This window comes from Eretmochelys imbricata, chromosome 18, assembly GCF_965152235.1.
Source record: "Eretmochelys imbricata isolate rEreImb1 chromosome 18, rEreImb1.hap1, whole genome shotgun sequence".
In the NCBI taxonomy this organism is placed as follows: Eukaryota; Metazoa; Chordata; order Testudines; family Cheloniidae; genus Eretmochelys; species Eretmochelys imbricata.
The window spans coordinates 15,817,740-15,831,379 of record NC_135589.1 but is presented as its reverse complement, the minus strand read 5'-3'; the positions used below and the strand labels follow the sequence as shown (position 1 = coordinate 15,831,379).

Here is a 13,640-nt window from a genome sequence, read left to right as displayed (position 1 = left end):
ACCATTTTCAACACCATTACAGGATATCAGGATTATTCAGTCACACAACTAAAAGTCTGCACAGAAAATGTGTTAGAATTATTTGAAAGTGTAATGCATTCTGTCACTGTGCTAAAAGTGGCCCATTTATACTCTCAGTTACACACCAAACATGCCCAACAATCCTTGTCAGCAATGGATTCATTTGTAGTGTAGACAGGACTACAGAGAAGTGAAAAAATAAACCCCAGTCATTTACATACCATATTAGCAACTAAAATAGCCAATTCTTCAGATTTATTTTTTTTAAACAGATCTATTGCTTTATTTTGAAAATCTAGTCCAGATAACTTGATAAAGTTTTGTACTTCCAATTTGAGACGTTATAGGTCTAATCCTGCTAACTCTTACTCACATAGGTTATCCTTACTGATGTAAGTAGTCCTATTGTTTGCATAATTAGATCATATACTTCTTAGTGGGATCATTTTTTGTAAAAATTAGGAAGTTAAGATTTCTTTGTACACAATGCACTTGGAGAATACAAGAGCAGTTTCTAATCCCAATAACCGAGTGCTAGGTTTGTAGCATAAATGTTTACTTCCAAATCAAGATAGTTGAGAACCTACCCTAATACTGCAATATGGCATAACACATACACTTTTCCAAATACAGACCTATTTAGTAGCTGCCAGATCATCCAGATTACACAGTACATCATAAACTATTTTAAAAAAAAGGATTGAAGATTTAAATTCAGGGATATTACCCAAGACCTATTATAATTAAATCAGAACTCTTTCCAAAGACTGGACACACCACCCTCCCCCTCATTGAGAGTATAAAGTAACCAGTGCAAATATCTCAACAACACTTCCCTTCATTTAGATGCCAGGCCAGTGGTTCTAGCCAGCCACCTGCTTCCACTGGCACTAGCAACTGATTTGCTATCTCTTTATTACAGTCTTAAAAACTTGCCAAAATGGTTGGCCAAAATGACATTTTTTCCCTGAAAAAATTAAACAGTAGACATTATTTTCACAATCTTGGGGATGGTGTGAAGGCATGACACGTTCTCAACAAACAAACTTTGGAATCTGGGACACATCTTCCAACCTGCTCTGCATCCAAGTTATTTAAAAAAAAGTTTTCTTTTTTCCCCCCTTTGCACTAAATTCCATCATATAACCTTTCCCTCACTTCCCCCTTTATTCCTGTATTTTGTGTATCTGTAGACAAATCACAGCACTTCAGTGGCTTTTATGAATTATGGTGCTATGTTGGTCCTGCACACAGTCTTGACGTATGAATCATGTAAAATCTCAGAATAATTTTTAAGCCTTACATACACGGGTGTCCCCATATGACACTGATCCAGCCCAGAGAGTTATCCTTTGACACTTTGCCCTTCCTTTTTCCAAAACTTTCAGGGGATGCCATCTTTCCTTTGGCAACACTGTGAAGGAGGCACTCCCCAGTCATACATGTAGGATAGCCTGAGCTTAACCTCCTCCTTGCAGAGCTTCCCTTCTTTGGCCAAAGTCTGATGCTTCTCTAACATGTCCTCAATGCTCTGCTTGTGAGTGACAATATACTTATTGTTGCAGCCCCGTGACTTGTACTCAGTGTCAAAACGTGGGTCATGCACCCTCTTCACATCAACAGGAGCCAGCCAAGCCCCCAGCGAGACATCTTCACTCTGCCACATGTTGAAATAGTCTTGGCTGAGTCGCAGGTAATGCACCAGGTCTGCAGACAGCACATAGCCACCACCCAGGGCGTAAGGCAGGTAGTAGTCGCATAGGAGCCAAGTGCTCTCTTTCCATTTGCCACCCGACTTCACTCGACCACGGCCAGAAAAGAAGCCCCAGTAGAGACGACGTGGCTCCTTGGCCCTCAGCTCTTCCACGAGTACGTCCAGGCGTACAAAGGTGTCATCATCAGCCTTGAGGACAAAGCGGAAGTCCAAGTGCAGATCAAGCCAGACATACATGGCCAGGACCTTGGTAGTCAGGTTCTCATAGGAATCACGAAGCTCAGGCAGCAACAGCAGGTCTCGGTGACGGCTCTGCTCCAACTCTAAGCTGTGAAGCTCCTCCCCAGCCAGGCTGCCTGTGCCAATCACGAAACGACACCAGATGTCGTCCTGAGGGGGCCGGCCAGCCATCGAGAGCCAGGTGCTGCGGATGATGCTGCGGCGCTCTGTATACTTGGGGCCGCTGGCGATGAGGACAGCCAGGAAAGCCGTCTCCTCAGGGGGCAGCGGGGCTGCCAGTAGGGGCGGCCCGGCTCCCACTCCACCGCGGGGCGGCTGCAGTGCCTGGTTGTGGGGCAGACCTCGACCTGGCAAGGGCCTGAGGCTCTCTGAGGTGCACTTGGCCAGGTAGAGCAGGACTACAGCGAAGAGCGCCAGGCCACCGAGGCCCAGTGCTGTCTTGTGACGACACAGGAGCCGCAGCAGCTTCATCGTGGCAGGGAGAGACACCGACGCCTCCTCGGAGGCCGAGGCGAGAACCAGGCCCAAGGCTGCTATGGGCACCCCCTTCTAGAGCAGCACCAGGCCAGGCCCAGCCCTCACACCTCCCTCCTCCCGAGCGAGCAGGGCAAACCTCGGCCCCCACAATGGCTTCTGCCCCTCAGCCACAGGCCCCACCCTCAGCACCTTGCACGGCCCTGAGGATTAGGCAGGAATCGCAGCAGTCCTGCCCCCTTCCCACAGAATGTCCTGGATGGAGTCTGGGACGGGTAGCAGGCTGGGAGACTCTTCCTCTCCAAGCACAGTGAGGGCGCCACAAGTCCCCTCAGCGGCGGCTTCATGCCCTGGTGCCTCCACCTCTTTCTCTTTGCTCACGAGCCGTGCCAGCAGCTCCGTCGCTGCCGAGTCAGCGTGAGCAGCACCCGCTGCGGGGCCGCCTGCCCCTGTGCCAGGGGAGAGACTCGGACGGGGGAGAGGCTGAGGCTCGCACCTAGGGTGACCAGATGCAAGAATTAAAATATCGGGACATATGGGGGGGGGGGAGAAGATGGGCAACACATGGACCCCCCACACTCCCCCCCCCCCGACTGGAACCCCCAAGCCCTCCCTCTCCCCCCCCAGACTGAAACCCCGAGCCCCCCCCCAGGCTGAAACCCCTCTCTATTCCCCCCCATCTGGAACCCCGAGCCCCCCTCCCCCCGCAGCTGGAACCCCGAGCTGCCCTCTCTCTCTCCCCCACCCCGTGGCTGGAACCCCGAGGCCCCCCCCCCTTGGCTGGAACACCTCTCTATTCCCCCCCCGAGCCCCCCTCTGTCTCTCCCCCCCACGGCTGGAACCCCAAGCCCCCCTCTCCTCCCCCAAGCTGAAACCCCTCTCTATTCCCCCCCCTGCGCCTAGAACCCCGAGCCCCCCTCCCCCCGCGGCTGGAACCCCGAGCCGCCCTCTCTCTCTCTCTCTGCCCCCCGCCCCGTGGCTGGAACCCCGAGGCCCCCCGGGCTGAAACACCTCTCTATTCCCCCCCGAACCCCAAGCCCCCCCTCTCTCTCTCCTCCCCCCCGCCCCGCGGCTGGAACCCTGAACCCCCTGTCTCTCTCCCCCCCCGCGGCTGGAACCCCGAGGCCCCCCAGGCTGAAACACCTCTCTATTCCCCCCCCCGAACCCCAAGCCCCCCCTCTCTCTCTCCTCCCCCCCGCCCCGCGGCTGGAACCCCGAGGCCCCCCAGGCTGAAACCCCCAAGCTCCCCCTCTCCTCCCCCAGGCTGAAACCCCTCTCTATTCCCCCCCGCGACTGGAACCCCGAGCCCCCGCCCCGCGACTAGAACCCCGAGCCCCCCTCTCTGTGTCTCTCTCCCCGCCGCCCCGCGGCTGGAACCCCGAGGCCCCCCTCTCCCCGCGCAGCCCCAGCACCACGGGTCGGGGGCGCACGGCCCCGGCTCCGGCCCCCGCTGCAAGGCCGGGGCTCCGGGCTGGGGTAAGGGGGGGTTGGGGCGCGGGAGGAAGCGCGGGCTCCGGGGCCGGGCGGCACTTACCTCGCGCGGCTCCCCCAGAAGCGGCGGGGGTCCCCCTCTGGGTCCTAGGCAGAGGACAGGCCAGGTGGCTCTGCGCGCCGCAGCGACTTCCGCCCGCAGGCCCCGCCCCCGCAGCTCCCATTGGCCGCAGTTCCCCACCAATGGGAGCTGCGGAGCCGGCGCGGGTGGCGGGGGCAGCGTGGGGAGATGTCCCCGCTTCTAGCCCTAGCCCGCCAGTGTAAAAACTCCGAGACTCGGGTGCCCGGGGTTCTCTTGTGAGAAGGCGGTGGAGGGTGGGCAGCTGGGGGCTGACATGGGGCCTTTGGACACCGGTTACTCTGAACGCCAAGGCCCAGAGCCTCAAACGTATTGAGGTGCCTAACTCCCCTTCCCATAGAAATCAGTGGGAATTAGGCACCTTAGTACCCATGTGAAGTAATTTAGAAAAGGTCAGCCGGGGCTTCCCAGTCAGGGGTTGCATTGGAATGCTTTCTGATGGAATAGCAGTTTATTTGGAGACTTCCATGTTGTACTTTGGAAACTAAACTTAAAAAAAAAGAAAAAGAAAAATTAACCCTCTTGCCCCTAGGCTGGCAAAGATAACCTGCACATTGTGAACTAAGCATGACACAGCGATGTCTGCCTGAGTCGGCAGACACCCTTCTACAATCACTCTGAGAGGTGAGGTGACCAAGGCCTGGAGAAGGGCGCTAAGGTACTGATTTGATAGAAAAGTTGCCACCCTCTTGCAAAACAAAAACTGGCTTATATTATATTTGTGTGATCTATTGAGATTCCCCATCTATTGAAAATTAGCATTAGTAGTAAACAATTATTTGCATTATGATAGCCCCCAAGTCCCCACTTGGGACTGAGGTCCAATTGCCTCTTATATATGTACAGTGCAATCAGGACTTACATCTGACAGAAACAGAGCAGACAAGAGGTAGAGGGTAGGGAAATGGCAGAGAAGTAAATGAATATGAGGATGAAATGGAAGGGTTTTGTAAATTACACTTTGCTGTTGTATTTGTTGTTACTTTGGGGTAGAGGAAGGATGAGGAGCAGTAGGAACTGGGAAGTTAGGAAGAAGAAGGGGAGCTGGTCAATTCCATTTCTTAATATTTCTATTTTATATTATCATGCATGAATGCATCCGATGAAGTGAGCTGTAGCTCACGAAAGCTTATGCTCAAATAAATTTGTTAGGTCTATAAGGTGCCACAAGTCCTCCTGTTCTTTCAGCTTGACCAGTGTCATCTGGTAGCTGCATAGAGGGTCCTCTGGCCCCAATCAAAGATGGTTGCCAAAGGTATTCAGATAACATTTGCTTCTCTGCCCCAAACAAAGATGGCCACCCACAGCCACGCAAAGGAATAGCGACTATAGGGCTCCCTGCCCCAAACAAAGATGGCCGCCCACAGCCACGCAAAGGAATAGCGACTATACGGCTCCCTGCCCTAAACAAAGATGGCCGCCCACTACGGGAGAGCCTTCCCTCCCCTAATCCAAGATGGTCGCTCACTCCGCGGGCCCTTTTTCAAAGGTGGCCTTGACGGTGCCTGCTTTGCACTCTCTCTTTCGTGGCATTGCTCGGGTGTCCGTTCCTCTCAGGAGCGCGACCTCTCCGTGTGTGTAGCCCCCGGACCGCGGCCCCGCGCTGTGGCTCCTTCCATCCATCCACTCAGGCGGGGTGGGACGCCCCGGGGTCCTTGCCTTAGTGTTGAGTGGCGCTTCCGGCTTCCTGTCCCCCTCTCAGCCATCGCTGCCTGAGGGGGTTTCGGAGGAGGGTCGCGCCGGGGAGCGGAACCGAGGGGCCCGGGCCGGGGTGGGCATGAGGAGCCTGGCCGCTTCCCGCACAGGTACCGGCGTTGGCGTGGGCTGCCTGTCGCGGAGCCCCCCCGCGCTTGCGACGGGTTGGGCGAAGGAGAGGGGCTGGGAGCTCCGAGGGGCTGGGGGGGAGGAAGGGAGCTGAGTGTCTCTGTACCCACCTGGGGTGGGGGAAGGGGCCTACACGGCGGGGGGGGGGGGCTGCGCTGGGATCTTGAGACAGAGGGTGGATGGAGACTTGGCGTCTGGAGATGGCCGTGTGGGTCAGGGGGGCAACGCTGGGACCTGGAGGTGTCAGGGGCTCCTTTCCCCCCCCTTGTCGCTCGACGACCCTCGTCCGTTCCCTTCAGCTCCCTTTCCCCCAGTGTCTCTTCTGCCCCTAGTTGTGTGTTCGTGCACGTGGCCCTTACTCCTGGGGGGGGGGGGGATTCTGCGCCCCCAAAATGGCACATTCTGTGCACAGTATTTTAAAATCTGTCTCTTTTATTTGTCAAAATGACCCTATAGAATCATGCCGGATTCAATTGTTTTGGTAATTTATTTCAAAATAGAGTAACAATACCGATGACAACATTCCCCTAGGAGTAGAGAGTTAAAGAAACCCCTGTGCCAGCCCAGTTCTTGTTGCTGTGCCCCCTCTCCCCCAGATCCCAGCTTGGGGGGGGGCAAACACCCACACCCCCTCCCCAGTGCTTCATTTGTAATGAAAGAGGTGCCGGGGCTCAAACAATTTTTTTTACTTTCATAACTGATACAGCAAGCCCGGAGGTGCCGGGGCTATGAACTGTGGAGCCTAGAGATGCCAGGACTCAGCCCTGGCACAAATTAAACACAACCCAGCTGAGAGGTTGCCCCTACCCCCAGAGCCCAGCTGCGTGCCCTGTCTCCACTCAGGGATACAGATGGAGAAACTGCCTGACTCTGGATCCGGGGCTTGAGTTTCCTGCACACGGCTTCCTTCCTTCAGGGAATGCCTGGATCACTCCAGCTTCCCCTTCCTCCAGCAATGTCGGCTGTTTGCCAGCTGGGATCTGCTGGGTCCAGCAGCCCCTAGTGGTGGCCAGTAGCTATGCAGTGCCAATTCTGCAGGTGAAGAAGGAAATTTTGCACAGAGCACTGATCTTTGTGCAAATTCTGCACTGTACAGTGCTGCAGAATTCCCTCAGGAGTAAGTGACTGTATACAGTGTGTACAGTCTGTGCATGCTGACAGCTTTTCCTCAAGTTGTTGCTGTATAATTGAGCTATTGGGTGGGATGGGGCAGGTGAAGGTTCAATAACAGAGTTTGGTAGAAAGTGGGGTTAGCCTGCAAAACGGGAAACTCGAAATGGACTTGTTCAATTCAACTTTGTAAAAATGGTCATGAAACTGTATCAGCCCTAACAGAATTTGCTTAAATTTACCATGATGATGGGACTCTGGTAGCTTGATTTTTATTTTTTTTTAATTGACTAAAAAAATAGAGTGCCATCTAAACAGCTTTCCCTTAGTTAAAAACAAAATCATTAAACCTTCTCTCACCCCCCCCCCCATGTTTAGAAAGATCTTTTGGCAGGGCCTGAGAGTAATAATAATAAATGTTATTGGACCCTTGTTCCTCTCCTTCTTGATGCATAGCTAGCTATTCGCTTTCAATTTCGGCTTCCTTGCATAATTAGTGTAAACACTCTTGCAGTGGCTGGATAATGGCATCCACTGTCAACAAGTAGTGACACTCACTACACACAAAGTTATGTCAAATGCACGAACAAATTAGAGAAAATATTTTCTTTTTTCAATCTCTTGCAGTTACAGTAATTTTAGGGATTATTGGTAACAATAGTAGATACAAAATTTTCAGATGGAAAAGTGATGCTTGAAATTGATATTATTGTCCTTGTATAATGGTGATGGTGGGGATTTTTTCACATGTCAAAATAATAGTTCTGTCCAGGTAGGTGTGCAAACAGAAATTTACAAGGTTGATTTTAATTGTGTAGTTCAGCGAGGAAGAAAAAATGTCCTCTTCTAATCTTAAATGTGATCGTATTAAGTTCTGAAACATTATGGTTGATATTCCTCAAACCTCTGAGCAAATGTCCTAAGCTTGTCTGTTGTAATTATTCAGGTAGATATCTATATTCTTCTTAAATCTTCCCTCAGTAGCGAATAGCGCAGGTTTAGTAGGTGCTGTATAGTGTTTCTCCACTGTTTATCCCTTAAAATTTTTTTTTAAATTATTACATCATATTTGCTAAAACTTGTAATACTTTTATGACTCTACCAGGATTCTGTCAGAAACTTACTTCTGTAATTGGCTATATCTCCTTTTACCAGGATGTTCTAGTAAATTCACTTTTGGTAATCACTTTATCTCTTGAGATTTAAAATGTTGTTTTAGTCTGAAAAATTATTTAAAAAACAAAAAAAGAAGCATTGTGATGTTCCATGTTCATTTCTCACTGATTCCACATCAGATTTGCTCAGTTCTAAGTAAAGATTCTTTCCTACCTGCCAGCCCTAGAAACATTTCTTGGGAACTTGGTCATGCGCTGCCCACAAAAAGTCTTGAAACAGTCTGTTGTTGGCACACACTCTAGGTTAGAATCAGCTCTCTCTCTTAGAGTTGAACTGGATTTGGAGTGCTCACTGAAATAAAGTTAGTAAAAGGAGTAAAAACTTAATTCAGGTCCTGATTTTACAAATACTTGTCCAGTGAAATACTTCTGATTGTCAGAAGCTGGGAGTGGATGACCGGGAATGGATCACTTGATGATTGCTTGTTCTGTTCATTCCCTCTGAAGTACCAGGCATCTGCCACTGTTGGAAGACTGGACACTGGACCCATTGGTCTGACCCAATGGTCAGACCCTTCTTATGTACGTATATGTGTGTTTGCAAGATTGGGGCCTTAGGTCCTAGTTCTTCAGTGAGTTTTATGACCACGCAATGCCATAATCAACCACAAGTGATACTCTGTGCAGGCACAAGCATCTGCCTACATCAGGGGTGGGCATACATTTTGGCCTGAGGGCCACATCTGGGAATAGAAATTGTATGGCAGGCTATGAATGCTCAAAAAAATTGGGTTTGGAGTGTGGGAGGGGGTGAGGTCTCTGGTTAGGGGTGCATGCTCCAGAGTGCGGACAGAAATGAGTTCAGGGTGCTGGAGGGGGCTCCGGGCGGAGGAGTGGAGTGGGGGGGTGAGGGCTCCGGCTGGGGGTGCAAGCTCTGGGGTGGGGCTGGGGATGAGGAGTTTGGGGTGTAGGAAGGTGCACCAGGCTGGGACTGAGTGCCTCGGAGGGCAGGAGGGGGATCAGGGCTGGGGCAGGGGTTGGGGTGCGGGAAGCCATAGGAGCTGGAGGGGGGCCATGGCGCTGCTCCCCAGCAGGAGCTCGAGGGCCGGATTAAAATGGCCGGATCCGACCCGTGGGCCGTAGTTTGCCCATTCCTGGCTTACATGGTGCCCAAAGCAGGATGGGGGGTCTTAGCAGCAAGCTGATGTGATTCTGACTCTATAAAGGGATGAGATCTATTAAATTAGACACTTCTCAGAGCAAAGCCCCATGTTAGAAAGAACTGTTTTCTCTGTTGGTTGTGGAATGTAGCTTCATATGTCTCAGACTTGCCTGATGTATGCCAGAATTATGCCGGTAATGTAACATTTTGCCTCAGCCTTTGTCATCTGATCTGTACATGTGCTCTTCTGAAACAGACATACACTGAACTTCTCGACATTCCCTATCATCAGATTTTACCCCCCTCCCTTTTTTTCTTTTGGTAGCTGGAACTGCTTTTGCAACTGCACTACACTTTTTTGCAAAACCTGTTTCTTACTCTAGTTACTTGTACAACATTCGTTTATTCTAATTGCAAAACAGGCTTCTGTCATTTAAGATAAGCTTTTAATGTTGACCAACAGAATATGCTGGATTTTTACTTTTAGATTTGGAGCTTAAAATAAAATTGTAGCTTTACAATTTTAGGTTCCTTATTTCTGCTTTTTTTTCCTCCTACTTTCAGGTCATTTAATCTCCTTTCACCATAAATTAATTTGTTAATATTTTGGACAAGAACAACAACAATGATGTCAAAACAAGCCTTCCTCTGCAGTTTGGGCTCTCTCTATTTGTCCCTCCTGTTTGTGTTCCTGCTGATGGATGTCTATGCCAGGCCTGCAAATAATTCTGTCTTAAAAGAGAAAGCGGTTGACAGCAAAGATGATAATGAGATCCTGCCCCCAGACCACCTGAATGGGGTCAAAATGGAGATGGATGGACATCTTAACAAGGAGTTTCATCAAGAGGTTTTTCTAGGAAAGGAGATGGAAGAGTTTGATGAAGATTCTGAACCAAGAAGGAACAGAAGGAAGCTTATGGCCATATTTTCAAAGTAAGTTATGTTATAGTGTATCAAGAAAAATATGCAACCAATCCCGCTGCATTTATATTTTTCTCTACTTCCTCTATGTTCAGTTAATTAAACTTCTTTGAAAAACAAGCTTGAAAGATTTTTTTGAAGGATGATTACAATGAGAGGAATGAGCAACCTTGCCTAAAGCATTACATTTATGTTAGTAAAGTATTCAACTAACTTAGGCCCTGACCCTTTAAACTAATCAGTGGGGCTTAATATGTGCGGTTCTCCCCACCTCCAGTGCCCATGCAGAACCACTTTAATCAGCTTTCAGGATTGGGGCCTTAGATTGTTGTTAAAATCCACCACAGAAAATGAAATTCCCACGTGAAAAAAATTAATGTTAAGTAACTTCTTGGATTACTAAAATTGAAAGATTTTAGGAGGTTTTTCCCCCCTCCCAGCTTGTTTACTTTTTGGATTTTGAGTGCTTTGGGTATAGTCAGGCTCATTTTCTAGTCTCTTGCATTAGTGTCGTAGAATTTTCCAAAGGATAGGGCACTGCACTGTGAATTGGAAAACATGGGTTCTATTCTATACTCTGCCACTGGACCTGCACTGTGACCTTGGGGAAGTCACTTCATTTCTCTGTTACTCCGTTTTAATCGATGTGTAAGTATATGTTGTTTAGAGGTGCTGTTGGGCCTGGGCTTACTTCCCTTCTGGTATGATCCACAGAAATACTATCAGGGGATGAGAAAATATTGTGGAGAGAATCAAGACTAAAGAAAAAAGACAAACTCAGCAAAAAGCTCACTTTCCCATAGCACGTATAGTCCCTTTTTGTTCAAAAGCCCCTTGAAGTTGATACTATGTCTGACTCTTTTTTTTTCCTTGTATTTTATATGTTTAAATGATTAAATAACTCTTGTAACCTTAGTATCTTGGTCCATCCCAAGTATTTATAAACTGAAATAATTTCTCTCCCTTTCTTCATTCTTCGTGAGTTCCTGAAGAGCTTACAAAATTCTGTTACTGCTGCAGTTAAACATATGTAGGCAACTCCCCAGAGCTTAGAAAGGGAAGTATAATGAAAGATAAGGTATAATTAAATTATGACACCATGCTAAACATCATTACTTGAAGGTCCTCAGACTAGATGGGCTTTTATTCTAATGTAACAAAAAAAAAAATTAATCCTATTTTAAGCATAAAAATGTGCCCACTTTTTGTATTTGTTTATAAAGCACCTTTTGTTCTATTAGGAGAGGCTTAAATCAATAACTAGATAAATTCCTATTTTAGCAGACATGGAAATCAGTGCAGTAAAGTGCACTTGTGTAAGTTTTAAGACTAGAACATATGAAGAATAAAACCACAGTGAATTGTCACTACCACTAGATGGCAGAGTTGCTTCTCTTTGTGTTTTGTGACCGTGGATTTATTTGTTATAACAGTGTGGACTGAGTTGGTACTTTTAATATTTGTAGGTAATTCTGGTGGCAGTAAAAAAAAAGATCTTGAATATGTGAAGTTTTTTCATTTTGTTTAATTGTGCTGGAATTGGCAGGGAGGCTTTGAAATCAATTTTTATTGGAACAGTTTGTAATTGAATATCTGGCAATGATGGAGGTGACTATGCATTTGCAATTTTGAAGACTGCTGATTTCCCCAGATATTTCTGTTTATCACCATGCAGCAGTTCTATTCTTTAGCCACTGCAACACTTGGAAAACAGGGTGTTGCTTCTTCAGTAGGTGCTGTCAATGCAACTCCATTGAGGGTGGTTGTTTTATTTTTTTTTAAGGTCCTCATTTAGCATTCAGTTCTCCCTGCCAAACAAAGCAATCTACTCCATGAAATGTCTGATTTGCAATTCCTGGGAGCAGGATAGTTCTGTGGTATGCTGTAATGACACCACCCCTCTCATTAGAGCTCTGCGCAGATACAAAATTTGTATCCACATCCAATCTGCAAAAATGGTCTGCGGATATCTGCCTCAAGGGATATAAAGCAAATATCCATGGATTTACAGGACTCTAATTATCATTACAAGGAATGCATTTTGTAATAGTTAATATTACACCTTTAAAATGCTGTATCACTAACTAAACTTTAGTTATCACAGCACTCCTATGAAATGGTCACTTATTGTTCTACTTTTAAACCTGGGACGAACTGCGGCACAGATGTTAAGAGGATTGCTCAAGGCTAAAGAGAGTTTGTGTCAGACTGGGGAGTTGCTGGCAACTAATGAAAAGGAGTACTCGTGGCACCTTAGAGACTAACAAATTTATTTGAGCATAAGCTTTTGTGAGCTACAGCTCACTTCATCAGATGGTTTGCTTGGATCATAGCTCTTTTTCATGGTAGACTGGAACCTTGCAAAACTTTTTGTCTCTTTAGCCAGTGCAACAAACCCAGCTCTGAAAACATAACTTACTAATGAAAAACACTGCTGTATTCTCAACAGCAGATGTCTGAAAGGGTTAACACAAAGCTTATTTTTCAAATGCTAACCAATTTGTATACTTATCCTGGCTTACCCTTCTACACTTAAACTAAAATCATTTATTGCTAATCTGCTGTTCAACCAATCACTCCACTGACAGTTTTACAAATTAAGGATTTATTGTTAAGCCTGTATCAAATAAACATCTGGCAATAACGAAACTGAAAGCTGATTAGCAGATTCAGATGTTGATTAGTGACTTTTGTAAATCACAAATTGCAGTCTCCCTTTGCTTTTATCTATTTGTTGCAATGGAGGCTGCCTTGGTAGGTCAAAAGCAGTTTGGCCACCTCTGTCCTGACCTTAGAAATGATTATCGACCTAATTCAAGTGCTTTTCCACATTGTGCTCCCTCGGTGAGATCAGATTAGAAGGTTTGCCAAATTCTTTAGGGAATTAAAGAAGCTTGTTTTCCAGATGTACTCCTAAAGATTGAGTTAGAAGATAAAAATGACCTTCCTTTCACCAGGGGTAAGGAGTCTTTGGGAAAAGGAAAATGCCTCTCTTAAAGACTTTTAAAAAAAAAATTACTTTTCTTTTTTAATGAGCAGCAGCTAAAGTTCCTGGATCTATTTATATGCCACTTGGAATGGTACCCTCAAAGTATGTAGCATGTTGTCTAATGGGGTGATTAAGGAACAAGGTGAGACACTATATACCCTTTCCAAAAAAGGAATAGTAACTCAGAGGTAGAGTTTTTATCCTATCCACATTCTTCTAGATAAATTAGTATCTGTTGGATCTTCTAGGCTCTTATCAAAACAGGCATGTTTTCAAATCTAAAGACTGAGACGGAAATTTGAAACTCTGAGACGAGTGGGTAAAAGCAGCAGTTGCTGTATGAGGGAGTAATCTTGTATAGGTCCAGTTTTACATGAAGATGGAGATTGAGATTGGAGATGAGACTGTTCCCGGCTCCCCTGCATCCTCCCATGTCTTGTACAATTGGGGAATGCTGTCTTTTTAAATGGATAACTTGACCCAATAGCTAGATATTTAAC

At 47.2% G+C, this 13,640-nt stretch overlaps 2 protein-coding genes across 3 annotated transcripts in view; one reads left to right on the top strand and one right to left on the bottom strand.

Annotated features, from left to right (window-relative positions):
* Positions 1 to 560: 560 nt before the first annotated feature.
* B3GALT6 (beta-1,3-galactosyltransferase 6) lies at positions 561 to 4,068 on the bottom strand. The gene is made up of 2 exons (XM_077837400.1): positions 3,984 to 4,068; positions 561 to 2,945 (listed from the first exon to the last, which is right to left on the bottom strand). Exon 2 carries the CDS (start codon positions 2,444 to 2,446, stop codon positions 1,406 to 1,408), a length of 1,041 nt encoding a protein of 346 aa, XP_077693526.1. The 5' UTR covers positions 2,447 to 2,945; positions 3,984 to 4,068; the 3' UTR covers positions 561 to 1,405.
* Positions 4,069 to 5,671: 1,603 nt separating this feature from the next.
* Positions 5,672 to 13,640, top strand: part of SDF4 (stromal cell derived factor 4) — a 35,515-nt gene continuing 27,546 nt past the window's right edge. The window contains exons 1-3 of one of the 2 annotated variants that reach the window (XM_077837462.1): positions 5,677 to 5,824; positions 8,576 to 8,650; positions 9,795 to 10,163. In XM_077837462.1, the coding sequence (XP_077693588.1) occupies positions 9,856 to 10,163 (308 nt within the window). In that variant the 5' untranslated portion in view covers positions 5,677 to 5,824; positions 8,576 to 8,650; positions 9,795 to 9,855. Of the gene's footprint in view, positions 5,825 to 8,575; positions 8,651 to 9,794; positions 10,164 to 13,640 lie in introns of both variants that reach the window. The other variant, XM_077837461.1, reaches the window with a different exon arrangement.

Coding starts and splice junctions, on each gene's coding strand:
- B3GALT6 (XM_077837400.1), bottom strand. CDS start 2,446: ATGAAGCTGCTGCGGCTCCTGTGTCGTCACAAGACAGCACTGGGCCTC.